We start from the raw sequence: 27,510 nt of genomic DNA, 5'->3' as shown, positions 1-27,510 counted from the left end.
CACACTTGGAGCACTTTGCAAGATTTTTATTTTAAATATTTATTTATTTATTTATTTATTTATTTATTTATTTACTACATTTCTATACCGCCCAATAGCCGAGGCTCTCTGGGCAGTTCACAAAATTTAAAACTATAGTAAGACAACCAACAGGTTAAAAGCACAAATACAAAATACAATATAAAAAGCACAAATACACACACACATACCTTGACTTTGACGAGCCTTTTTGCTGTCTTGATCTTGGCTTCACAGAAGGCCCCTCTATATTTTGCACTCACATCAGTGCCCACAGTCAAATATGGAGGCTCATCAAGGGCCTAGAAGGTAAGAAAAAAGAACACACTTGGCTTTTAAACTCTCCACAGATATTTCACACACACACACACACACACACACACACACAGAGTCAGTATTTTTAAAAATGTTATAATACATTTATAAAAATAAACCATACAATACTAAGTCTGATACGACGTTTTCCTGGCTCAAATTACCACAGCTCTTGTAAGTGGCGATAATCAAACTACTGATCTTTATCAAGCCCAAGCAATTCAAATATGCATACAAATATTCATTAATAGAAGTTCACATACAAGATGAATTCTCAAGATCTTTGTAACCAAATCTAACAGACTTTAAAAGTATATATCAAACAAAATAAGTCATCACATTATTCTAAGTAAATATTTAACCTCATAGATTATGCTCATGATAGTGCTCCATTTATTCAGTTTTCCGGCCCTTACCCAACTATCATCTCTTGCCATCCCTAAAGTACATATTATTAGCCCTCATTGTTTCACACCAGATAATCTGTTTATTACATCTGCAGGATGCTCCCTGTACACGGAATTCATTGCAGAATAGATGGAATTCTAAATTGGACTCCTACTGAGCCACTGTTTCTACACTTCAACCTGATTAACTTCAGAGCCTGGCTACATTACATGTATCACATCAAAAGTACCCACATGTCAGCCAGGGTCAGCATCCATGTGGATCTCGACCCTGATTCAAGGAAACCTCCTCTGGATGGGGTAGAGGAATATGGCAGTCCCAATAAGAGTAAGATCTCAAGAACCCTAACAGAACCTGCCAAAACCCACCACCCCTGCTAGCACCACATCTAAGTAACAAGGGGAACCCACTGTTTGGGCCCTCACCTTGGCTATGGAACCCCCCTCCTTGCTCCAAGACCCACAAGAGCAAAAGTGATGATGAACCACACTGAAGCCCTGAAGCCACAATGAAACATCTGTCTTGATGTTCATGGTATTACTCAGGAACAGGAGAAACCAGTGTAGGTATGGGCTCTTGATCAGGATCCAACTAAGAACCAGAAAGGAATGGAGCAGCCTGCTACTATAGAATCCTGCAGATTCTGCTTGACATGCAGCAGTTCTTACAGGGCTCTCCTCAGGGAGCCCATTTTTAAGAACTAGATCAGGCCCTCTAGGTGTTCTGGCCTACCACTCCCATCAGTTAAAAGGTTTTATAGCTGAGGTAGTATTCCCTAGTGCTGGAGTCTAATTGACAACTTTATTAAAAACTGTGGCAGTGAGTTCTGTAGATGCAAGCCTCAAAGTTAATTTTTTGAAAAAGAAACATTGGTACTCAGTTGCATTGGTGGAAGTGACAGAATAGCCTTCAGTGTTAGTTTCACTTGTGGGTTTTGAATTAGAACTAAATTAATTGACTGTTGCAGCATCTAACTTGGACAAGCCCAAAAACACAGGACTTTATAGAACAACCTGAATAGTCAATAATGCACATTTGGTTCCACATTATGCTATGGTGACGCTACTCATATATTGGGAAACTGAGCATGACTTAGAGCATCCCAAAACATCTAATAGTAAAAGGTGCATTACATCAATAATGTTGTTAACAAATGGAAGAAATAATTATGCTGGGAATTCTTACAAAGAGGATTAAAAAAATCCCCCGTGGCTTCATTATTTCCAGAAATTTTCATCTCTAGTCTTTCTTTAAAACTTTTCATATTACATAGTTTTTCATAAATCATTTGTAGGGAGTAAAACTTGGGTAACAATATATAAACACCTTGTCTTAATATTCTATTCATCAATCTAAAAAATAATAATTTCACAACCCAAAGCTGTTCGTTATTTCAGGGGGAAAACAAAAACTGTCCTTGAAGAAAAAACAGGGAAAATGTCCCCCCGCTAAAAAAAAATCCCCCCCCCCCAAAAAAGCCTTTATAACTCTAGTATTTTCCTTCCCATTTAAGTTGATGGAACGGAAAACTATTAGGGAACAGTTCCTCAAGCACCTTGGAATGACTGAGATTAATATATGGTGTAACCCAATCACAGCATACCACTAGCATTATCTAAACCCCACAGAGGCAGACCGCAAGTCACATGATAGGGCACAGAACTATCTCTCTCTCTCTGCCCCCATGTTGCGCACACTTCAACGCTCACCAGGCATACTCAAGCAATGCATTTCCCCCTCACTGCTTGAGCAATGGCGCTTTGGCACTTCTACCCCACAAACAAGGAGAAACACCTATTTCCAGAACAGGACAAGTCAGTGGAACTCACAAAAGGGAGCTCCACTGATCTGACCCAATCCGGAAACAACCATTGCTGTTTGTTTCTGGGTTATTTTTAAAAGATCCAAAGCCCCACTGTGCAATTAGTGAGTCCCACAAGCACAACAGAACCAACGGAGGTACAGTGGCCCCATTGAATACCACTGTAAACGTTCTTTATGATTACTAAAAGAGCAGAATATATCAGACATTATATAACTTACACAAAAATCCTTTATTTCAATTAACAAATCATGTAGCTGACTTGAATGACTTCTTCCTTGCTTTCATTTTGGCAAACATACCAAAGAAATTATCAGAAGAAAGAAAATAAGCCCAGCAAGTTTATTTTCTGTTGAGACCATAATAAACTGGGGTTAAATCTTCCTTGTACTGCAGGAGATACATAAAGGAATTATGTCTTCACACAGTGCACACTTAAACTATGCTATCTGCTACCACAAAGTGTAGCAATGACCACCAATTTAGATGGTTTTAAAAGGGGATCAGACAAATACATGGAGCAATAAGCTATTATTCATGAAGGATATATGGTACCTCCATTATCAGGGGAAGTCTACAGCAGCCATTTATTGTGGGATTGTATCACAGTCATCACTAATGAGACACAATGTTCACCTGCAGTGATCTTGGCTCCACCACTGTTTTCCCAGAATATCCCTGGTTGTGTTACATTTTTTCCAGCTCTCTCATTTCCATTCCGAAGTACGTTTGCGATGTGCCCTCCCCCACCCCCCCGTGAAGTTGTTGCTGTTTGCCACAAGTTCCTGGCTCAGCAAACAGCCAATCAGCTCTGAGGGGCATGTGCATGGGTATTGGAGGTGTGCAGGAATGGACCTGTCCGACATTGCCACATGTTTTGGATGGGTATCAGTGTGTTTTACTGCCAAGTGTGTGGTGTGTGTTTTTAATATAAATATCTCTCTGCGCAGGAGCGCATATTTGATGGAGTTCCTATCCCCCCATGTGTTGAGCATATGCCTCATGAGTCATTAAAAAAAATCTCCGCCCCGTAGCCACGACAACTGCCCAGCACTGCCCACTTCAGCTGATCCACAGGCATGACGGGGTACATGTGCTCCCGCAATGGCACTCCTGAAATTGCAGTACACATCAGTGCCTTGTGCCCTATGAGTGCAGATCATCTTCCCTTCGGTTGGAAGAAAGTGTTTCAAGTGATCAATCAGAATCAGACTCTGAAGTAGAGTCGGCGCCAGAAACAGGCCAGCAGGGACCTGTGGGGAAGAAAACTCTCACGGGCTCTTCACCAGCTGGGCGTGAACCCTCTCCAAAGCTTATCTCTTCAAGGGCAAACAACACACAGACAGTGGGAAGCCAATATTCTTCCGAGGGGGAAGAGCACGGAGAGGTTAGCCAATCCTAGAGTACACCTCAGACTAAAACGAGCAGAGCTAAAGGAAGGTGAGAGGAAGTTGGCTAGGCTGGTGACCCATCAGAAGCTGCCTCAGAACTAGTCCCTCTGAAATTAATGCGACTTGGGAAAGGGCTTTCCATTCTTCTTGAGAAGACAATTGTCTCTCGCTTAATTTGCATAGCTTTGCCTAGGGGAAAGTTCCTAGAGATTAGACTCTCTTCAGGTGGGAAGAGATGTGTATTGCTTGAATAAAGCTTTCTGGATTACTTAGCAAGCCTCGTAATTGTCTCCCAAGAAGGCAGAAGGTTTTGAGAAACAGACAGCAGGGAACATTCAGAAGCATCTCTCTTCTATGCCGGGATGCCTGCAGGTGTAGATCAGCCCTCAGAGGCAGTATTCCTCTATATTCCTGATGATGGGAAACACAAGCAGGATGGTGCTATTGCACTCATGTCCTACTTGTGGTTTTTTTGTCCCTGTAAAGCCACTCATTGCCATGAAGGCCAAAGGTGAATGTTAGATAGACACTAATGTATATAGGAGAATGTCAGTATATTTCAACTATTTATTATTGCAACACATTGGGAAAACTAAAGGGAGAAAAAGTGGATAGGAAGAAAAGAAACAAGTGCAACTTAACCAAGAGTTAGCTATGGTTCCATCAAGACCAGCAGTGTTCTAGTCCCAGGAGAGATTATGCAGGCCCAACCACTCTCCAGGCTTCTGCTGCAAAAGTAAAACTGTTTCTTCCCATTCACTCACATACCCTGTTCATGTTGGATTGGCTCTGAAAGAGTTGTAATACAATAGGCACAACACTATTTGTCCTCTAATATTAGAAATATGAACCAATATATAGGAATCCTCAACCTTCTGAGGCCCTGAAGCAATTTGTCCCATTCTGCACCCCTGGTAAACTTGCAAATAGGTAGCTGTGCACTTCTTAAAATGTTCAGATAAGTTAATTGTCAATTCAGAAGCAGACATAAAAAGAATGAATAACTTGTTTTGAGGATCCAAAGCCTGTAATCTTATGCATACTAACCTGGAAATAAATCAAGTGAATGTAACAGGTTGTCCACCCTGAACAAACTTGCTTTACAAAGCAATGTTTATTCGGCTTTGATAGGACTAAACATTTTAAATTAAGGTAGAAGTTTTTGCCCACATTTTTTGCTTGTAAAGAAAAAAGGAAACATATATTTAAGTAGGATGAAAATGAAACTGACCACTATAAGGGTGCAATTCTATGCAAGCTTAAGCAGGAAAAAAAAAACTACAATTCCCAGCATGACTTTCTGTCTAAACATCCATAAGACTGAGCCTTAAAGCCCTTACCAAAGTTCTTTGATTGAGTAACCATAGTCAATCGAACAACTACTACTTTTGACCTGCAGCAAGACATGGATAGCATAAAAGAGATTCAGATACAGCGGGGAACTGGCTGTAGTGACATACTAACATTGCAATGCGAATGTAATTCGAAGGAACCGCTGGGCTAAGCTGACGCTGTAGTGACATACAGGGGACCCAGGCATGCTTGTGTGTAAAGAGATAACTTGGAATATGGTGACATGGTAGCAGTGGTGCAACCAAATTGTACAGCGGCAGAAAATAAAGGTTGAAGGATACTGTCTCAGCACACATAGCAGAGGCAAGACCATTCTTCAGGAAGAGGGTTACTTGGATTAGGATACCCGCTACTTTGTCATGCTGACCTGAACTGGTTGGAGCTGAAGTTTGGAAATGGGACTGTCCCCTGCCTTGACTATTCTGGGGGCTCAAAACAACAACAAAGGAAAAAATCAAGGGAGAAGGATAGGATGGATAAATAAAGCTAACTAGGATTAGGGCCTAGCAAGGTTAGAATAAGCTCCACGTGCTGGGGAAGGGGGGTGGCTCTGGTAGTCATTCCGGCAGAAACTAAGCCCAGGCAGAGTTTGAATATGGAGGCTGCAATCTGGCAGAGACAGAATGAAGCTTCTCTGGAGATTACTCTTAAAGAGCTGGCTTGCCTAAGGGACCGGGGTTTTCTTAAACAATAGACTGATGCTAAGAAGATTTGCAGGTTAGTTCTCCAGCCTAGTTACTCAGAAAGGAAGAGAAATGCAGATAAAGGTGTTGCTATCTTTCATGACAAGCATGATTAACTTAGCAACAAAGAAGAGACACTCTAAATTCAGGTGGGATTCCCCTCAATGGTTCTAGTTTGCCAATCTGATCAAATATCCCTTAGATTTGGTAGACAGCACCTCTGGCATGAGGCAGAAGGGATTTTTCCAAAGGCAATCCCGTTGTGGCATGGAGACTCCTAAACGAATTGATGAGTCATGCTGGCTCCACTAGTGGAGTCATCTTGTCCTTTACTGCAAATGTTGTCAAAATTGAGATAAAACAGAAGATCCCTTGTGCTGCCAGACACTGGCAGCCCAGAGGGAGCTCAGCCCCCTGGGGAAATCCAGATGAGGTCTGAGCCCTCCCCATCCCCAGAACTTTAAGCCCATGCTCACACAGTTAAGAATAAGATGTAGGAACACATGCTGTGCTGCAGAACTGCTGCAACCATCTCTTTTGTCTTCCTCCCCATTTGCCTTTGCAAAGTATGTGCACTGATACATTTTGCACGATCAACACAGTCCACTGTGGTTTATTTATGTCATGGTAAGCTGCGGCACATGCCAGACAAGATTTTAATATTCACTGTCCAGCTGCAGCTTGTCATGTCATGCGAACCCACACAGTGGGGGTTGTGCAAGGGTTAAACAATCCTCGCATTACTCCAGAGCAAGCCATGGGTTATGCAAAGAGTGTTTAACCCTTGCACAATCACCGCCACCTGCGTTTGCATGACATGACAAGCCATGGTCAGGCGGTGAATATTCAAAAGGGCTGCTGGCACAAGCCACTGCCCACTGTAGCTCAAATAAACCGGTCCTGTGTCTTCTCTGAACTGTAGTACAGTTCCTCTTTCAAACAGTAGTACAGAGAAAGTTCTCCAAGACACACTGGGGAAGCATTTGTCCTTACTAGACTGTCAGGGCATGGTACCACATGCAAGCAAAGAACAGAGGTTCTAGTAGAAATGTATACTGCAACGAGTATCTCCCATGCCTCCCCTCTCCCACTTTGCAAGAAGTGTACATACTGAGTGGGTTCAGACAACACAACATGGCTCATCGTGAGTTATTTAACCATGATGAGCTGCAGTGCCCACAGGCGCCACATTGCATATGCAACCCCTACTTGGCTGTCATGTCATATGAACCTGTGCATATCCCTAAACAACTCCCATATATCCCTAAGACATACCAAGGGTTTTATGCGAGGATTGTTTAACCTTCACATAAACCATGCTCACTAGGTATAAACAACATGAGAACCACTGAGCAAGAATTGCATAGTAAAAATGGCAGCCACACACACCCTGCACATGCCACAGCCTGGACAGTCATATTGGGTGAACAGCCCATCTTGTTTAACAGTCATGCACTAAAACATCCCTCCCAACAGCAGGGAGGAGTGTCCTGCATACACAGCTAAATTCTGGCTGTCAAGCTCATGTGTTCAGGTACACATATTGGCACTGTGGTATTGGTATGTGGGTACTGTGAAATGGGGGGAAAGGTGTTCCAATGTTGCAGTGACATCATAGTAACATTATTGTCTAAATCCATCTCTATATGTGGGGGAGTTGTTGCAAGTTCCATCTCTGATAGGTTGTTGTGCAATTACGCTGGGAGACATATCTGATATATATTCCTGGCATTTCTCCCCTCCATGCCTGCCTGAGCAAAAGTAGGATGCAGCGGATATCCCAGCAATGTAACTGATGCAATTTTGTAACTTGATTAGAACTGTCTTAACTAGAAAACTATTTTTTCCTCAAAAAAAGAAAAAAAAGAGTACATTTGCTCTATTTTATATGGGATTACATTCCTACATTTTTATTTTATGTGAACCACTCAGAGAGCTTCAGCTATGGGGTGGTATACAAGGAGGAAAGGAAAAGAACCTCTTGTGCAAGCACTTGAGTCACTACTGACTCCTAGAGGGACGCCTGCTTTCACTGACGTTTTCTTGGCAGACTTCGTAGTGGGGTGGTTTGCCATTGCCTTCCCCAGTTCTGGTTACCTTTCCCCCAGCTAGCTGGGTACTCATTTTACCGACCTCGGAAGGATGGAAGGCTGAGTCGACCTGAGCCGGCTGCCTGAGAACCACCTTGGACAGAGATAGCCTAGCTACAGTTATCCATGTTCTGATAACCTCTCATCTGGATTACTACAATGTGTTATATGTGAGGCTGCCTTTGAAAATTGTCCAGAAACTTCAGCTGGTCCAAAACAGGGCAGCAAGATTATTAACAGGGACTTGCCAACAAGTTCACATTACGTGAGTACTTTTCCAGCTGCACTGGCTACCAGTCCATTTCCAGGCCTGATTCAAAGTGCTGGTAGTCAGAGCCCTAAACGGCTTGGGGCCAGTTCATCTGAAAAATTGTCTCATCCCATATGTACCTGACCGGACACTAAAATCGTCTTCGTGGGTCCTTCTCTGTGAGCCCCTGCCACAGGAAGAGGGCCTTTTCTGCTAGGGCACCACAGCTGTGGAATGAGCTCAGTAGAGAGTTTCACCTGGCACCTACGTTGTACTCCTTTCGGCGTCAACTGAAGGCCTTTTTATTTTCCCAGTATTTTAGCATCTAGTATTTTAGGTTTGCTGCACTGCTGCTAGGTTTTATTCTGGTTGTACTTTTATATTGTGGTTTCAAGCTTCCGTAGTATATATTTTATGCTGCACCTTGTGGTTTGAATTTTTGTGAACCACCCAGAGAACTTCAGCTATTATTATTTAAGACAGTTGGACCATTCTACCCTAACTGATGATCATAACCAGCTACGAAATAGAAGAAATCTGTAATAACTTAAAAATGTTCGATTTCCCTGAGTAAGAGAGGTATGATGCCACAAACCAAATGCAAGCCCATTGCCAGTGTATATTCAGACAGAATCCTAAATGCTATTGTCTCTGGAACAAGGCCGGGGGGGGGGGGAGAGATGGTCAACATCAAACATCAGGTAGCCTACCTATCTCCAAGCTTTGTTACTTTGTGCCTTTTAGTTTAGTTTAGTTTATTGAACACAAGTGCACAGTAGTCTCAACCTGAATACAGCCCCACAGTGCTTCTCTAAAGGAAGAGAGAACCATTTTGCTCCTTTAATTCCTTCCTTCAGTTCCCATGCTAAAGCAACCCCCTTGTTATCTAGGAAGAAGCCAGGATGACCACAGGTCCCGGAGTCTCTTATTTGGCATGTAGTCTCTTCCTGCAGGGCCCACACTCAGTCTTTCTTGGAGGGGATGAATTCACATGGAACATTTTTGCCCTATCAATTGACTTTGCCTCCCTGCTCTGCCAACACTTTCCACTTCTCCTGAAGAGTCTTTGCCTTCTGGGCTCCAACCCTGCATCTCCTGCAGCCCTCTCACAATTAGGGTAGCTCAGTTATGACCCTCTTCCAGGTAAGCCCTGCCCACAGTTGTCCAGTTTACCAGCTGACACAACTGTGCTTCCTACTGGATCGCTGGTGTCAGGACAGGAGGCAGCAGCAAGGAGGCTGGTAAGTCTGCTCCAAAGTCCACTCCAAAGCCTGGTGAGTCCACCTCAAAGCTACGTTAACTGAGATTGCAACTAAACTTAGTATGTCCTCTTAAGGAGACTGGTGAACAAAGCTGCAGGCAAGCCTTTTCATGACTGGATAGCTGAACTGAAGAAAACATATTCTGCATAAACTTCAAGGTCTGGCGGATCTGAGTTTCTCCCTTAATTTCAGGAAAAAATGTGCTTGAAAATTAACAAGAGATTAACACAAAGATAGCTGTCAGAGACTCCAATTTTGCCTCAAAATTGGGTAGACAGGTGTTTTGACCCTTTCCTTCCTTATGTTAAGGAAAATATTTTCCTTAACATAAATCCCCTCACCCAGAACTGCTATTGGTCCTGTGCAGGGTGGAAGTGGGGAGACACAATGACCTCCTTGCCAAATATCACTTGTTCCAACCAAAATCTCTTTCTCTTACACACACACAAGTACTTTAAAATTCAATTAATTATCTTTTTATTGTCTGCTTTGGCCATCAGGCAAGCCTTGTTCACTGGGTTAATAGTTAAAGTATACCTTTAAAATAAGATGTTCATTTAAAAAACTGATATTTAGAACTACTGTTCTTCTATCCTTAAATGTCAAATGTTATCTGAAAATGAAAGTATTGTCTTCAGTATCTCCAGTAATACATTTTTGGTAAGATGGTTATGAATGAATTTTTTAAACATTAAAAATACCTCTTGACTGTATTTGGATGTGAACATTGAATATATTAGGAAGAAGGGGTATCAGACAAGTTGTTAAAGCAGTATATTCTTGAATAGCTATGAACAGCTTTCACTAACAAATGTGATCATCTCGTGCCAGGGCCCCCAATCCTTTTCAGCTGTTGGGCACATTTGTAGGCCCTGAAATAAAATGGCGGCCATCGGGGGATTGACCATTCACAAAATGGCTGCCATGTTGGGTATGGCCAGTCACAAAACACCCAAACTGGTGAGACTAAGAGAAAAGTACCTTGTATGCTAAGTACAAGGCAGAAGAGGGATGTGAGTTCTAAACCACAAAATCATTTTTGTGAACCCACAGAGTGAAATAAAATATCCATTTTAGAGAAGGAAAACTGGCTGTGGAACTCCCTCCCAAGGGAAAATGCAGGTTGCTTACCTGTAACTGTAGTTCTTCGAGTGGTCATCTATGCATTCACACATATGGGCTTTGCGCCTGCGCAGAGACCAGACCGGAACCTTCTATAGCTGAGTGGAACGTTTTTGGCGGGAACCCCTCCCCCACGCTACTGCGCATGTCCATGGGGTTCCCGCCCTTCCCTCAGTTTACAGGAGTCCGACATTGTGCCCCCATAAACCTGAGTGTAATTTCAATAAAGTACATTCCACACATAACTGTGTCATTTGTAAGTCTCACACCACCAAGTGGGGATGGTGGGTGGGTTGTGTGAATGCATAGATGACCACTCGAAGAACTACAGTTACAGGTAAGCAACCTGCATTTCTTCTTCGTGGTCTCTATGCATCACACATATGGGCGAGTAGCAAGCTGACATACCTTTGGAGGTGGGTTGGTGCATCATCTGAAGATCTCTGAAAGCACTGTCCTCCCAAACGAGCAGTCCTGCCTCGCACGAGTGTCCAAACTGTAGTGCTTGACAAACGTGGATGGAGTGGACCACGTTGCAGCTCTACAGACTTCAGTCAGTGGAACACCTCTGGTGAAGGCCACCGAAGTTGAAACAGCTCTGGTGGAATGAGCTGTCACAGGTTTCACTAACTCCATTTTAGAAATAGAGTAGGCCAATTCAATTGCCTCCACTATCCAACGTGACAGTCGTTGGCAGGAGACAGGGAGTCCCTTAGAAGGCTCCCCATAACAAATAAACAACTGTTTTGTCTTCCTAAAATTGTCCGTTCTGTCCTTGTAAAAAGCAAGAGCCCTTCTTACATCGAGAGTATGCAAGGAAGACTCAAGAGGTGTAGATGGATTAGGAAAGAAAGCAGGCAAAGTAATGTGCTGGGACAGATGAAAAGTTGACACTACCTTAGGTAGGAAGGCTGGATCTGTGCGTAGCACAACCTTATCCTTATGAAAGATAGTGTATGGGACATCTATCCTAAGAGCTCTAAGCTCACTTGCTCGTCTTGCCGATGTAATGGCTACTAGAAAGACAGTCTTTAAAGTAAGTAGCCTAAGGTCTGTCGAAGCCATGGGCTCGAAGGGCTTGCGTGTCAGTGCTTGCAGCACAACTGACAGGCTCCATGGCGGCACGATACTCTTCACAGTCGGTATCGTGTTCTTCAGACCTTTCAGAAATTTCTTGGTTGTTGGATGGGTAAAAGGTGTAAACCCATCTATACCTTGGTGAAAAGATGTAATCGCAGCAAGGTGAACCCTGATGGATGCGAACTTAAGTCCTTGCTGGAAGAGTGTCAATAAATAATTGAGGATGAAAGACAAATGGCAAGATTCTGGTATTTGACCATCTTTTGAAGCAAAGTTCTGAAATCTTTGCCACTTTGCCGCATAAGCCTTTCTTGTGGAAGGCTTTAGTGCTGCTAATATAATGTGGTCCACAGTCAAAACTCTGATCCCAGAGGAGGAGTGGCTATTATCCTCCATGCAGTCAACTTGAGGGTCGACAAATCTGCGTGTCGAACCTTGCCCTGGTGTCGAGACAGGAGCTTCGGTATCGACGGAAGCCTGATGTAATCCCCTCTCGATAACCGAAGAGCGTGGGAGAACCACGTCTGTCGAGGCCACCACGGCGTGATCAGGATGCAATCGGAGTTGTCCATCTGGATCTTGGCTATCACTCTTGTCAAAAGTGGAAAGGGAGGAAACATGTACAGGAGATTTCCTCTCCAAGTCCTGGTGAAAGCGTCTCCTAGAGAGCGCTTTCCTTTTCCTGCCCTGCTGCAAAACTTGGCGCAGACCGCGTTGTTCTCGGTAGCGAAGACATCGACAGCAGGGCGGCCCCAGTACCGAAAAAGGCTTTCCCGCACTTCGACGTCGAGCTCCCACTCGTGGTCGACATGGAAGGATCTGCTGAGAGAGTCCGCAATGACGTTTTCCTTGCCGGCTACATGGATCGCAGTCAGGTAAGTCCTTCTCTTTATGCACCAGTTCCATATCCTGAGTGCAGAACGGTTCAGAGGGTGCGATCTTGTTCCACCCTGCCTGTTGATGTATGCCACCACGGTAGTATTGTCCGTCGCGATCAAGACATTCTTGCCCTCGATCAACTGTGCAAATGCTCTTATTGCATTTTCTACAGCCATGAGTTCGAGGTGATTGATGTGCTGTTCTCTCTGTGATCGAGGCCAACGACCTTGAGCAGTAAGGGAGTCGCAATGAGCTCCCCATCCTTCTAAGGATGCATCCGTCGTGATCGTTACCGAAGGCGCCTGTTGTTGGAATGGAACGCCTTCGAGAAGAGTCGACATCGAGAACCACCATTTCAGCGATGCCCTGACTTGCTTCGGTAACGAAAGGTAAGTTCGTCGGGCATTGAGCCTGAGATCGAAAGTCCTTAAAAACCAGGCCTGCAATACCCTCATTCTGAGTCTTGCAAACCTGATGACTGCCGTAGTGGCTGCCATCAGGCCTAATAGTCTCTGGACTGTCCAAGCCGATACTTTCCGACGACTTTCGATGTCGATGGCTAACTGCTGCAAGGTGTTTGCCCTGGTTGAAGGTAAGTATGCTCTCCCGTCTCGAGAGGATAGGGTTACCCCTATGAAGTCCAATCTCTGCTGCGGAGTCAAAATGGACTTTTCGTGGTTGACCCACAGCCCCAACGAGTCCAACAGGTTGAGGGTGGTTAGTATATCCGACTGGAGCGCCTCGCTGCTGTCCGCTACGAGAAGCCAATCGTCCAGGTACGGATAAACATAAATGCCTTTCTGCCTTAGGTGGGCGCATACCACCGCCATGACCTTCGTGAAGACTCTCGGTGCCGTGGCCAACCCGAACGGAAGAACGGTGAACTGGTACTGGGATGCACCGATCGAAAACCGCAGGTAAGCTTGATGCGACTTCCTGATGGAGATATGGAAGTACGCATCCTTCAGATCCACCACTGCGAACCAAACTCCTTTTTGTAGAAGCTGCAAAATTGAAGTAACCGTTGTCATACGGAACTTCTTCGGGGTGATGAACTCGTTCAGTTGTCTTAAGTCCATGATCGGTCGAAGACCTCCATCTTTCTTCGGGACCGTGAAGTAACGGGAGAAAAAACCTTGGTTGATTTCCTCTGTAGGTACGGGAGAGATGGCTCCTTTCGATAGCAAGGTCTGTACCTCGAGTAGCAGAGGAGGGGATGGAGTCGTTACTTTCACGCCGGAAAAAGGAGGAAGGGCATCGAGCTCGATGGCATAGCCCGAGTTGATGATAGTGAGCACCCAGGAGTCTGATGTTATTGACTCCCATTGATGGTAATGGGGTGCTAGGCGGTTCGCAAAAGGGAGTGGATCTGGGGCCGAAGAGTCAAACCCGCTGCTTTTTAGAGAAGTCGGGCTGACGTTTTTCCTGCTGGAAACGACTCTGATAAGGCCGTTTCCTTTGAAGTTGTTGCTGCTGCTGCCTTGGTTGCTGGTATTGAGACCGCTGCTGGTATTGTTGTTGTGGGGGAGGCCTTGTCCATCTTCTAGGTTTGTATTGTACAGAAGGGGCAGAAAAACCCATCTTTTTAGCAGTCGTACGAGCCTTATAGATGGAATCTAAGGTCTCGTCAGTTTTTGAATTAAACAACCCTTCGCCATCGAAGGGCATGCTTTCGATTCTGGCTTTTGTCTCGGTAGGGAGGTTGGCTGATCGTAGCCAGGCATGCCTCCTCAAAGAAATGGCCCCCATCATATTCTTTGAGTGGCAATCGACTTGATGCCTCGCAGTTGACAATTGTTGCCTCGCAATCGCCGAAGCCTCCGTTTGGAAGACCCTCGCTAAGTCTCTTTTATCCTCTGGGAGGTAGTCACATAGTGACCCCACTTTCTCCCAGAGGAAGAGCTGGTACCGTGCCATTGTTGCTTCGTACGTTGAAGCTTTGATACCGAGGGAGGATGCCGCGTAGATCTTTCTGCCTGCCAAATCCAACTTCCTACCCTCCTTGTCAACGGGAGCAGCATGAGCTCTTTGAGAATGACCCTGGGCTGATTCAACCACAATGGAATTCGGTTTTGGATGCTTAATTAAAAATCCAGCATCCCGTTCTTGAATCCTATAAAGAGATTCTAATCTCTTTGAAGCTGGTTGTGTTACCGATGGTGTCTCCCATGCGAGTTGTGCTGTCTGTTTGAGTGCCGGCGGAAAAGGGATCGCAATTGACAGACTAGTCTTTGTTTGAAAGACATCGTAGATGGGATCGACCTCCGGTTCGACCGCTTGTTCCAGGTCTAAGCCGAGTGCACGGGCCATCCTTAACATATGGTCCGAAAACCTCACCATATCATCCGAAGGTGATGAAGGGTCCTCTCCATGTACGTCATCATTAGGTGACGGTACCGATGCTGCTACAGTGTGTATTGAGTCCGAATCAGATGGGTAGTCACCCTCTGGGGATGATACGGTAACCAGTTGCATAGGATCCCGCTCCGTCAGTACCGTGGCAGCTGCAGCAGCTGGTGTCGAAGGGTGGCTTCGACGTCGAGATGGAGATTGATATGCTGATGGAGGCCGTAGCGGTAATTGGCAGACCCTAGTGGTAGGAGGAGGTTGAGGAAAACATTCCTCCTGCGGATAATGATAGGCTTGATCTGTATCATAGTATCTTTGGGTACGGTATCGATCCCAATCATAGAAACTCTGCCTGTCTTGGGGCTCAGAATATCGGGAGACTCTGTCCCAATCACGCCTCGGTGTTCGTCTAGGCGACACCTGCAGAGGGATTACATTCTGGGATGTTTGAGGTCTTGTAGGCTCCCGAGCCGAAGCTGCTGATGCGGAGTCTCGTAACTCACCCTCTGATAGACTAGGAGGGTGTGTCGGTACCGTCTTCCTCGGTATCGACTGAGGTCTCGGGGTCGAGACATGCCTCGATACCGTAACAGCGGTAGGAGGAGTTGTTTGCCCTCGAGGGGGCTCAGATAGTCTGGGAGAGCCATGAGAGGTTTTCTCCGCAGATTTCTTCTTCTTTTTCTTTTTCTTTTCCATTTCGGAGGAAGATTTTGGCGTTCTGGCCTTTTTAGCAATCTTTTTGGCTGCAGAACTTGCCAAAGACCGGCCAGGCGTCAGGGGTATCTGTGCCCTATCAATTGCTCTGGCTTGCACATTCGTCCCTGTGCTTCGGTCAGAAACGGACTTATCAGTTGCCGTTTTATCCATTGGAGCTTCTGTAGCTTTGAGGGCTTTCTCCCAAAGTATTGAGCGAAGGCGGTCTGCCCTGTTCTTTCTGGTCTGCTTCGTAAAGGACATGCAATGGTGGCACGCCTGTACAATATGGCCTTCGCCCAAACAAAGGACACAGAGGGAGTGTCCGTCCGTAGGAGGTAGTTTGGCTCCGCACTTGACACACTTGCGGAACGGGGCCTTTACTGCCATGCGGCAGTCGCGACCGTAGTCGCTAAGATAAACTATCTACAAGAATATAATAATAAAATTTTTTTTTTTTTTTTTTTATAGATGAAAAGAGAAAAAGGGCGAAAAAGAAGAAAGCTGAAGAAAGCTGAAGAAAAAGGTAAGTAGAAAATATTTTTAAACAGATTTAAGCAGAGAAACGCTAGAGGTTCAGTCTTTTGGTCTAGGCACGATGGCGGACGACGAAGAACTGAGGGAAGGGCGGGAACCCCATGGACATGCGCAGTAGCGTGGGGGAGGGGTTCCCGCCAAAAACGTTCCACTCAGCTATAGAAGGTTCCGGTCTGGTCTCTGCGCAGGCGCAAAGCCCATATGTGTGATGCATAGAGACCACGAAGAAGAACTAGGTTTGCTTCTTCTATGTTGTCCTTCTGCCAGCAGGCAAAGGGTTACATCCAATGGTGCTCTTGCGTGGAGGACCCAGGCTGGCTCATCAGCTGTGGCACATGCACAGCATCTACCATTGGCAACCACGATGTAGTGTTTCTGGGGGGCAAGCACTGGAACAAGTGGAAACACTTGTTTCTGAATGGGGCAAGTTGTATTTGGGGCACAAGGGCATCATTGGATATTGTCAAAGGACTGTTTTAGCCAAGAAAGCCTTTGGCCTGTAAGTAGGTCTGTTGAGTTGGGTGCTTTTGAAAGTTTTTATTCTGCTATTGTTATGTTTTATTGTATTTTAATGTATATTGTTTGAACTATTTTACTTATGACTGCAGGCTACCTTGATAGAAAGCTACATCTGCTCAGAGACAAGTAATGTGGTCAAGAAACTAAAAAGGACTGATCCTCAAATTCCAAATCAAATATTTGCTCCCACAGAGTAAAACAAAATATCCATTGCACAGAAGGCAAACTGGTAAAGCAAAACACCAACACATACAACAAATCCCACCCCAGGCAAAACACACATACACACTCAACACCCCCAAACAACACATATTCACACACACAAAACAAAGACAAAACATCCATCACACCAAAACAATACAAACCAGCTAACACACATGCACTACACCAATCAACACACTACACCAACAACAACAAAAACAGGGGGGGAAAAACACTCAGCACAAGAAAAACATCACCTCTAGCTACTCAGGATACTTCCTAACACACCCACAAAGCAAGGAGCTTCAATCACCCACCATTTAAATTTGGCATTTTTGGAAATAAAAGTTGGCACTGGAAGTTAGTGCCCGGCCCCCAGTTTTTTATTTAATTTCTCACTTCCCCCTCCAAAAAGCAAATGAGGCCTCCATAGTACAATGGTGCCCTAGGATGCCCTGGGGATCCTAGATCTAGTGTGAGGTGTCATCTCTAGCCAAAACCTGAGAATTATTCTTTTTAAAAAAAACATATTTCTGGTTTCATGATCATACAAAAGATTAAGGAATGAGAACAATCATTTAATTAAAAATCAAGCTATTAGAAAAAAAGTTACAAAATAGTATTTATAAAGAATTATTTTTCAAAAAATTAAGTAAAGGATATGATTTTAAACACTCTGGATTTTTACCACCAGGGTACTTGGAGATTCCAGCTGGCTGAAAGACTCAGCTGGTGTGAAGGAACTCGCCACATTTGAACATGCCAGGAATTGTTTTTTCAATTGAAATCCCACAAAAAGATGCAGTTAAAAATATATGGCTTATAGAGAGAAACAAATGTTGCTAGACGGCAGCTATATATTTTACTGCAGCCCTTGAATAATTTCAGATAGATTTCATTTGGTGCATATTATTGTGGTAAGCCTCTTTTTTTACCAGTGCATACACACCTGCAAGCAATTCTAAGAATGTAATCTGAGAAATATATCAATATAGTGTAATCTCCAAAACATCCTAAGAACTGAGGTGGTATAACGTTGCAGATTACATAAGTAGAGCACGTGAAGATGAAAGAACTTTTACCTTTCCTTCCCATCCCTCACACCGCTTACCCCAATTCTCTTTCAAAAGTAACTTTTCACATACAGAGAATGATCATGACCCAGCTTCAATCTCTGTCCTTTCTAGTAAAAAGTAACGAGTAGCAAATGGTCAGACCATGTGGATTGCTGCCAATTAGAATAGACAATACTGGGTTAGATGAATGAATGATCTCTGGACAGTGGTGGGAAATGAATGAATGATCTATATGTCTCAAGCTACACATTTCTTCCCACACAATCTCTGTACCATCATACAACCTTTCTCAACTCCCCAAACCTTTTGAGAGACTGGTCACTTCCAGCCTCCAGAGCAGCTTTACCCAACCTGGTGCCCTCCTGATATGTCGGGCTACAACACCCAAATCACTGGACAAAGCAGTAGTTGTGAAGGTCAAAATAACACAGATAGAGCCCAGGCACACAACTAGTAATCTATATAATTAGCTATTAAACCGGGGTACGCAATTCTTGAATTAAAAAAATTATATTATATATAATATCAACACTGTGACAGTGAGAAATATAATTGGAATACAATTGTTATTAACAAGCTGATACAGCTCAATAAACAATATTTGAAACAACAGTTAATCAGAGCAACAAGCTGTAATTTCTTCATAAGACTGAAGATACATTAGTAGTTGTGTGCCTTGGCACTATCTGTGTAATTTTGGGCTACAACACCCATCATACCCACCCAAGCATGGCCAGTGGCACCAGGTTGGAAAAGGCTATTCGAGAGCGTAGCTGTCTTCAGGGGAAGGCGGAGGCATGACTCTCCTAAGCAGGACTGCTGGGTGAGGAATAATTATTTTGTCTGAATAGGTCTAGGAGTAAGTTCTCAAACACTATCTCTTTACACAGGTGTTTCCTGAGGATGTAAAATCTTCACTGTACTCGGAACCAAATGACAGAACTGCAGAAATGGCTGAGAGAAGTAGAACATTTGCATCTAAGAGTTCTTAAAGTCTCAAGTAACAGTGTCCTTTACCAAGACACCATATTTTTTCAAGGCAGAAGTGGAACTGTCCCAGATACTAAAATGTGATGTTAGTGTCCTGATATTTAAGTTTTTTTCTCAGCTCTGTATAAAGAGGGCTCCTATTTGATGTATTTTAGAAATGTTAAGTATGACACTGAAATTACAGGGCAGTGCTGGATTCATTGAAGTTTTACTTTTGAGTGTAAAAAGGCAGGATGGACTTACACACCTTGTCATTAAAAAGCATGGCCTATACAAAGGATTTCTTTTCAATTTTTAGCATCACAGTGAACTTCCTGTATGACCATAAGGCTCATTATTATGCACCATCTTTTTAAATCTGAAAAACAGGAATATTCAATTTCACAAAGCTCAAAATTGTATCAGTATGCTTAGATCCTCGATGGGAGGAATTAGGAAATGTGGTATGTTCTGATTTGTGCAATGGGAAAAATATATAGAATCAAGAATGTAAGAACTTTTAGTGTGGAATAATTCTGCTACAATGTAATCCACTCTAACTTCAATCTAAAAGGCTAAAAAATGAATGATGCTGTTTCTGTTTGTATTTCTCCATTTGTATTTGTCCATTTATGTCTATGGTCCAGTGTGTGAAGCCGTAATTTATACTATGCATTATTCATTTCATATCAGACCTTTTGTGTGCGACTCACCAGGTCAGTGAACTGAGTAGAGTTTTGAAAATAGTTTATTACCTGTACCCCTTAACTTGAACTGCACACACTTGCCCTGCCACCCTTCAATGATCCTAAATGGCACACAACTCCCTCCTCCACTGCTGCTATTATTCCTTGACCGATATCTTCAAAGCTTCTCTCTCGATTCCTCACTGCCTATCAGATATCCCAAACCCCAGCAAGTTATGCCTAAATCCCAGAAGATTAGACAGATGAATAATCTCCTCTCTGACTCTCAATCCATCCACATAATCCTGGCTCGCATGTGTTCTTACCTCCCTTTTCTTCCCTTACCATAATCACATGCCCTTGCAAGCACACCAATTCTTTGATCACACACCTTACTTGTTAACATACTTATGGACATAGCCTCCCATTTACCATTTGTAACTAAGCAACTGGGAGAAGCAGCAAGATGCCAAGTCAGCAAACATCCCACCCAGTTTGGCTGATCCTGACAGAACTAGAAGAAGAAAATAATGGAAGACTAAACTGGTTCCAAGAGACACAAAAAGTACATGCATACTGTTCATCTCCCCACCCCCTTGTTTTTCAAAAGGGAAAAAGCTGACACAGGGAATTACAGAGAGGGAATTTGACTCTACACATGGGAAGATATTGGAGAAAGTAATACAACTCATTTGTAAGAGCAACAGTTGGCTGTCACCGTGGTTTATTAGTCAAAGAGAATATATTTAATCAATATACGTGAACTTCAGAAAGGTTAATCTGACCAAAAAAAAAATCAAAACGAGGTATTAAAAATGATGGCTGAAAAACTACAGATACAATAGTAATGAAACAGTCTACAAGTTCAGAAAAGGTATCTAGTGGTGTTCAGCAGGGCTGCTTAATATCTTACTGTGTGGTGACAGAAATGCTTGCCTGAAACCCTGGAGTGCCACTGTTAATTAGTGACAGACAACACAATAACCAATAGTGGTTTAAATAGTCGACGGTTGGTAAGTTAACCCACAGTGGTTTATCTTGTTGTGGAGGGAGTTTTTTCAATCAATGATTGGTTATTTGAACGAAATAACCAACACTGTGCAGAGTTGGCTATTTGAACTACCATTGGTTATCGTATTGTGCGGAGGGCACCACTGGTTATTTCTTCAGCCACCATTGATTATTTTATCAGCCACAGAGTTGTAAGGCAAGAGCGGTCAAAGTGGTGGCTGCTGCTCTAGTCCAGCTGGCAGGATAGATTTTTGGCAGCAATGGCTGATGGGATACTAGCAGGAGGACTGAGGGGGGAAAGAGGGGTGGTATGAGTGAATCAACTCAGCATGGACTAATAGTCAACTCAATAGTGATCCTAATCCACACCACGGTTGATTATTATCATGTTGTGTGGGGAGTACCCCCTAGATAAACAACTGTCAAGTTGATTTTTACCCTATCATTGACTATCCTGTTGTCTGAACACAGCCCGTGTTAACAACACGGAGCTAGATGAACAAATGGTCTGACTCAGTGTAAGGCACCTTCCTATGTCCCTAACTGAAATTGGCCTCGTATTTAAACACTAGTCTGATAGCCACAGGAAAGCAGGGATTGTATTAAGGTAAGTGCATGGAATTCCATGAAGTTGAGCGAATGGGCTGCTGAGGAGAGATGAAGCGCTCTGTCCCTTCTTTGCGCCCAGCTCAGAAACAGTGGTGGAGGGAAGCCTCTGACTGCACTCAGCATAGAAATACAGCTGTCCTAGGCCAGCCCTCAGCATCCTAGTAAAAAACTTTTGCAGGCTTATTTATAAGGCTGATTTGAATGTGTCAAAGAAGCTTTGGGAATTTCAAACAATGCAGAACAGAGCAACCCACCACCTGATGGGAATGAGCCATTGTGAGCAAATAACGTTGTTGCATCACCTTAATTATTGGCTCCATGACACATTATGGGCACATTTCTTCATTGTTTTTGGCATCTAAAACCCTAAATGGCTTCAGCCCAGCAAATAACATTTGATTTCCCATCATGACCTAAGATAAATTTGGACTGCTTAACTGGGTCATCTGTACGCCAAATTCAGGACATGTACTAGTACTTTCAGTGACAGAAAAAAGCTGTGAATCCCTATCCTTTGGAGAAGCATTTAAACACTTGCTTTATTCTTGGTTTACTTTCAGCAGCTACATTGAGCTAGCATGAGGGTAGAGAAAATGTACTTTAGATATTTGGTATTTGCTTCACTACTCAGCAATGGATTTTCCTCAAGGTCACTGTGGTGTTACCCACATTTCTATTCCCTTAGGTATGTCTGGTTGAGTATATCTAGAGAGTATGGAATGTTGGACTGTGGGTGTGGCTGGTGATGCTATGGAAAGGGGGGAGGAGTATAATATATGGGGGAGCTGAGTGGTCTGAGGTGTTCGGTTGGTGATTGGGTTTGGAGCGTAGATGTGTTTAGCTGTGTGATTTCTTGTCAGGAGTTGTGTGAGGAGTGAGTGAAAATAAGATCATAAGGACTAAGGATTGTTATTATTAGAATTGTTACTACCAGTATTCTTAAGAATAGGCAGGATTTGAATAGAATTTGAAGGAACTAAGAACTCTAAACACCAATAAACATTTTCTTTATTTCGCTACCATAAAACCACGTGCCAGTTTGGCTGTGTCTCCTGCTCTATTGGTTCATTACATTAAACCGTCAGCCTGCTATATTCCCAGAAAAGCCTTTTCCAAATCTCCTTACCTTTGCCCTCTGCTAATAAGGGAAAGGCTATACTTTTCTTTTTACCCCTTCTTCAGGTGTTTAAGTGGTGGTGTTTAGCCTGAGGGAGGTGTGTGTGAGGTGGTGGCTTTGCAGTCACCATGAATAGTGAGAAGTGATACATATCACTTCCAATGTGCATCTTTTACACTAGGAATGGGCAGAAAGTAGAGCTCCAGATGTTTTGGATTTCAACTGCCAGCATTTCTGACCATTAGCCATGCTGACAAGGGGTTGCTGGGCGGTGAAGCCCAAAACATCTGGAAATCTACCTCCTGTCAACTCCTGTTCTACACCACCCTACCACAAATCGATTTCACCACTTGACTGAGAAACAGAAAATAATTCCTCTCTATTGACTCTTTTAAGTCTCTGTCATGTATCCAAAGACAAATCTTAGTTGTCTTTCTTTTTTTGGTAAAAACAAAGCTGCCAATACTGTAGATGGCATTGCATATCGCTTATCCATTTCCTTGATATCCTTTTTGAAATGGAATGATTATAATTGTACATAAGGAGTGTTATTATGATACTTTGTTTTATTTGGAATCCTTTTCCTAAAAATTCCAAACATTGAGTTTGATTGTCTGTGCCATAACAACTAATTTACGCCACATCAGCATATATGTAAAAGTAAAACTTCCGTTTTCAGGAAACATGCAAGTAAATGCAGTAAGTCAGGCATGCCCAAAATTTATAACCTTACAAGATGACTATATAAATATTCACACGCCTGAGAAAATGTACTTTATGAATGCCATCATTTCTTCACTGCACTTCCCTACTAGGAGATTTTAGTCTAGCAGAACTGCCCCATACTAGTGTTTCTTCATCATTATTGTCTTTCACCTCTTCTACAGTCTTCCTCATTCCAACCTTCCACCTTCAGTTTCTCCTCTCAAAACAAATACAATCTGCCTTTCTATATGAACAAGGAAAGAGAAAATAGCTGTGGAGAGCAAAACAAATACTCCTGAGAGATCAACTGATTTACCTACAATAATCCACAAAAAACCTCTCCATTATGTGTTAATTTATATCCTGCTTTCCCATCCAGAGATGACCAAGGTAGCTAACAAAGTAAAAAATAAATAAAAACTAGAATCACCAATTAAAATTACACAGCAGCTATAATTACTTCACAAGTAAAATTTTCCCAGATGTAGGCTAACAAGAAGGAATAGCGATGGGCAACATCACCAAAGAAAAGGATCAGCAGATCATTTCTGCAGATGGTCTATCATCTTTTCCTTACCCGAGCTTACTGAGGTGTTCTTCCTAACTAAAAGGACTCTTGACTTGGAAATATATCCATCTAGCTAGCTCTCTACAATCTCAACTTGCGTGCTGAATTGTCAGCTCTACATTTTTTTCCTTTGGTGTGGACCAGTGATTTAAGTGAACCTACTGCCAGGAGGGTGTTTGGTATATCTTGCAAAGTCCCACTTATAAAGGAAAGTAATGTGTTGTCTGAAAGCTACAAATATAACCAAAATGGATGTAGTGTATCTTGCTAAAACAGCCTCTTCATTTTCATTTGTAGGAGTAACAAATTTAAATTAATCTATATTGTATGTATGAAGTATTAAGAATACTTTTTTCCGCCAGACAATATTAATCTTATGTTACTTTTTTCTGAAAACTGCATTGAGAGCTATTTTTGTGCCTGGAAAGATCCTTCAGGGTATTTACATATATTTTATAATTCTTGAAATTGTTTCCAGAGAGTTTTACCAATTCCCCCCTTAATTATTCAATGTAGTACATCAGATAAGAACTGGTAGAATTTGAAAATTCTGTACATGTGTGTTCACCTAATTATTTCTAATTTAAGAACCAATGCCACTAACTGAAGGATAGGTGTAATCTCCTGGAATTGTGCAATTTAAGAGCACAGTGAAATTTATTCTAGGGAAAAGAAGTATTTCTTATTTATTTGGGGGAATAAAGGAACTTTGTGCATGAGGGAGTGTTTGGAGCAATTGTATGCAAGTACAGGGTGGGGGAGGGGAAGATAAAACCACAAATAATTTGAACTGGACAAAGGTATGTATTGAATCTCTTAACACTTTACAGATCAAAGTATAGTATCAAAAGCTATGTATAAAGACAGCATAAGCACTGACAATATGTTTACACAAATCCTTTAAAATCTTATAAAGAATTTGAAATGAAAGTTAATTATTTTTGAACTGTTACCAGTTATAAAAATCTTTAAAAATGTAATTCTGAATTTGGAGGTTAGATAATATTTTTATTTAAAAGCCAAGTATCATTTTTTTAAAAAAAAATGCCTCTACACATTTACTTTAAAATATGAAAGAGGATCTTATCTCCTAGACTGAAATAAAATTACACATGGATGAGACCGGTTTCTAATCAAACTGAATCTCTTGCCAGGTCTAAAGTTATATTCCAGAAGGTTCCAAAAACTCTTCAAAGGTGCTAATTAAGGAATGGTATATAATGATAAACATTATTTTCCACCACCACCACCTGTAATTCATAGTAAAACCCTACAAAGTAGTGGAGACAGCGGTCTCATATTTATGCTCTTATGCTTTTAATTTGAGTTGCATTACATACTTGCTTAAAGCAAAAGTGAACCCTGAATCGAGTTAGAATAGGACTGTATTCCTTTACCATTAAAGTATTCCCTACATATCTGCTTTACAACATATTTTATCAGAAGCTTTACTAAACATCTAGGGTAAAATTAAAGACCTTTGAATCCAGGATGCTCACATGTAATTTCAGGTGACACAGTTCTAAATAGATTGAAATCCTAATTTCTGTTTGGGTAGGTTTTGAAAGAACCAAGGAACTCTGGTAGATACAAAGATTTGACAAATGGTAACATGGAGATTAAAGAGGAAATTGCAAGGTAACTTGTTTTTGAATACCTACAGATCACATTAGACAATGCCCAATTTCCTGGTTAAGGCAAATCATGCAAGACAGTTAACCAAACATGAAATCCTTTTAGAAAAGTTGCATAACCTGAAAATCTATTACATTCTTTGTAGAACAAAAGCATCAAGATTGGGATGAACAAATTCCAGAAAAATGTAAAAATTAATTTGGGAAAATGGATTAAACTTCGCATTATATATTAACAAGAATCTTGCCATATAGTAGTAATAAGAAAGACAATGTTGAACAATGGATAAGCCAATGCATAAAATATTGATAGCAAAATAATGAAACCTGAGAATATTTCAGGTCGACTTTCTCCATAACTGCAGAGGGACTGCATATGATTTAAGGCAGACAGCTTCTTCATTATATGTTTTAACAGGCTTGCTTAAAATGTACTAGATACTGTGCATGAATAAGATGCACAGCTCCCTGCTCACAATCTAGATAACACCACAAAGTAAAAGGAAGGAGACTTGGGGGACAAAACTTTGCACTTAAGAGAATCTAATAAGAACCCAAAAACAAACAAACAAAAAGAATTCAATGAAAAAGAATCAAACAAATAAAACTAATAACCAAGAGTGACATGCAAAAAGAAATTCAAAATTTAAAATAATTTAATAAAGGAGGGCAAAGAGGAGGTCAGCCAAATACAAATACCAAAACGGAGAGAATTCTATACGTAAGGGCCACAAAAGAAAAAGGTTAAAGATATCAGTTGCTGCATCTCCAGTCAATGCCAAAGAGAGCACACGTATTTATCAGAGACTAGTGATGCCTGAGAACTTTGTTTAGTCTTCACTTGAAGTGAACCAAAAAGATCTGCACATTCTGGACTAATGTGCAGATTGGAACAGTTATCCTTCCCATTTCTTCTCCAAATGTTTCAATGCAGTTTTGGATTTTAAAATCCTAACAAAATGCCCTAGAATGTTTATTTCATGGTTAAAATACAGATACATTTTCATGTTATTCCCGCCCTCCCACACACACACACACACAGATTAATACAGCAATGGGATGGAACTGGCTTATGAATAAACACAGACAGAACTGACATGTACAAAAATAGACAGATTCATCCATCTATATCAAAGACAGCTCCACTTGCTTGCAAGAAAAGTGGTTTCTGATTATTATATGTTTCACTGCAGAAAAGCGAAGTCCCCCATTCTGTTAGAAAAATATCTAGTTTACTGTAAACCACTACAGAGCACAATCCAACTCTTTTAGAGTAGAGGATGTGAGATGGATAGGATTCCATGCCTCAGGATTTATGCCTGCAATCAGTCTTGCCCCCCCCCCCCCAGGATTTCCCATGAGGATTTAACCTGTCAAGCACCACTGAGCACTGGCCAAACAGAGAAGTTACAGGATGCAAGCAAACTTCAGGGGGACACAGCAGATCACATCACAAGGCTGGACTCAACTCATCTTCACTTCTCCTGTTTGCTCGCCATACTTTATCTCCAATGACTTGACAAAACCTGGATTGGACATGCTTTCACATATGTCCAAGTGTCCCACACAAAGTTAAAACCCTTAGACAACACATTGACACAATATAAGGAAACATTGGGAACTTGATAATGTACTGTTCCAAATCAGCTGTACCACTCAAGAATTTGCACAGTTCACATAAATAGAGAAGGGTCAAGAGAGTGGTCATTTCACACAAAAACAAACCTTGCCCCAAGACAATGTTCTTTTCAGAAAATGCGAGTGATGAATAACAACACATCTCTATGTGCAATATACAATTGCAGAAGAAGGATCATTTCCTCTCATATACATCTGCCCAGACCCTAAGGATCTTCAGCTGTCCTTCTCTGGGAGCTCCTATCAAGGGAAATGAGGTAGGCTTTTCTGTTTTGGCACCCCGGATGTGGAATGAGCTTACCAAAGAGATTCGCTTGGGATCTACACTTTGTTCTTTTCAGTGATGGCCAGGTGAAGACCTTTTTATTTTCCCAGATGTTTTTGCTTTAAATGTGGTAGTGTATTTTAAATCTTCGCATTGCTGCTGGGCTCTGTTTGGTTATTATTTTTATTTCATACTGTAGTTTTGAACTTTTATATTGTATTTTATGGTTTTAATTGTTGTGAACTGGCCAGAGATCTTTG

General features: G+C 42.2%; 1 protein-coding gene across 4 annotated transcripts in view; it reads right to left on the bottom strand.

Moving 5' to 3' along the window:
• Nucleotides 1-27,510, bottom strand: part of ARID4B (AT-rich interaction domain 4B) — a 107,093-nt gene that overhangs the window by 65,311 nt on the left and 14,272 nt on the right. For all 4 annotated transcript variants that reach the window (XM_063124351.1, XM_063124354.1, XM_063124355.1 and 1 more), the window contains exon 3: nt 210-320. In XM_063124351.1, coding sequence (XP_062980421.1) covers nt 210-320 — 111 coding nt within the window. The remainder of the gene's footprint in view (nt 1-209; nt 321-27,510) is intronic.

Source organism: Elgaria multicarinata, chromosome 4 (genome assembly GCF_023053635.1).
Source record: "Elgaria multicarinata webbii isolate HBS135686 ecotype San Diego chromosome 4, rElgMul1.1.pri, whole genome shotgun sequence".
Classification (NCBI taxonomy): Eukaryota; Metazoa; Chordata; class Lepidosauria; order Squamata; family Anguidae; genus Elgaria; species Elgaria multicarinata.
Note: the sequence above shows the minus strand (reverse complement) of the source record. Positions and strands in the feature narration are given on the sequence as shown.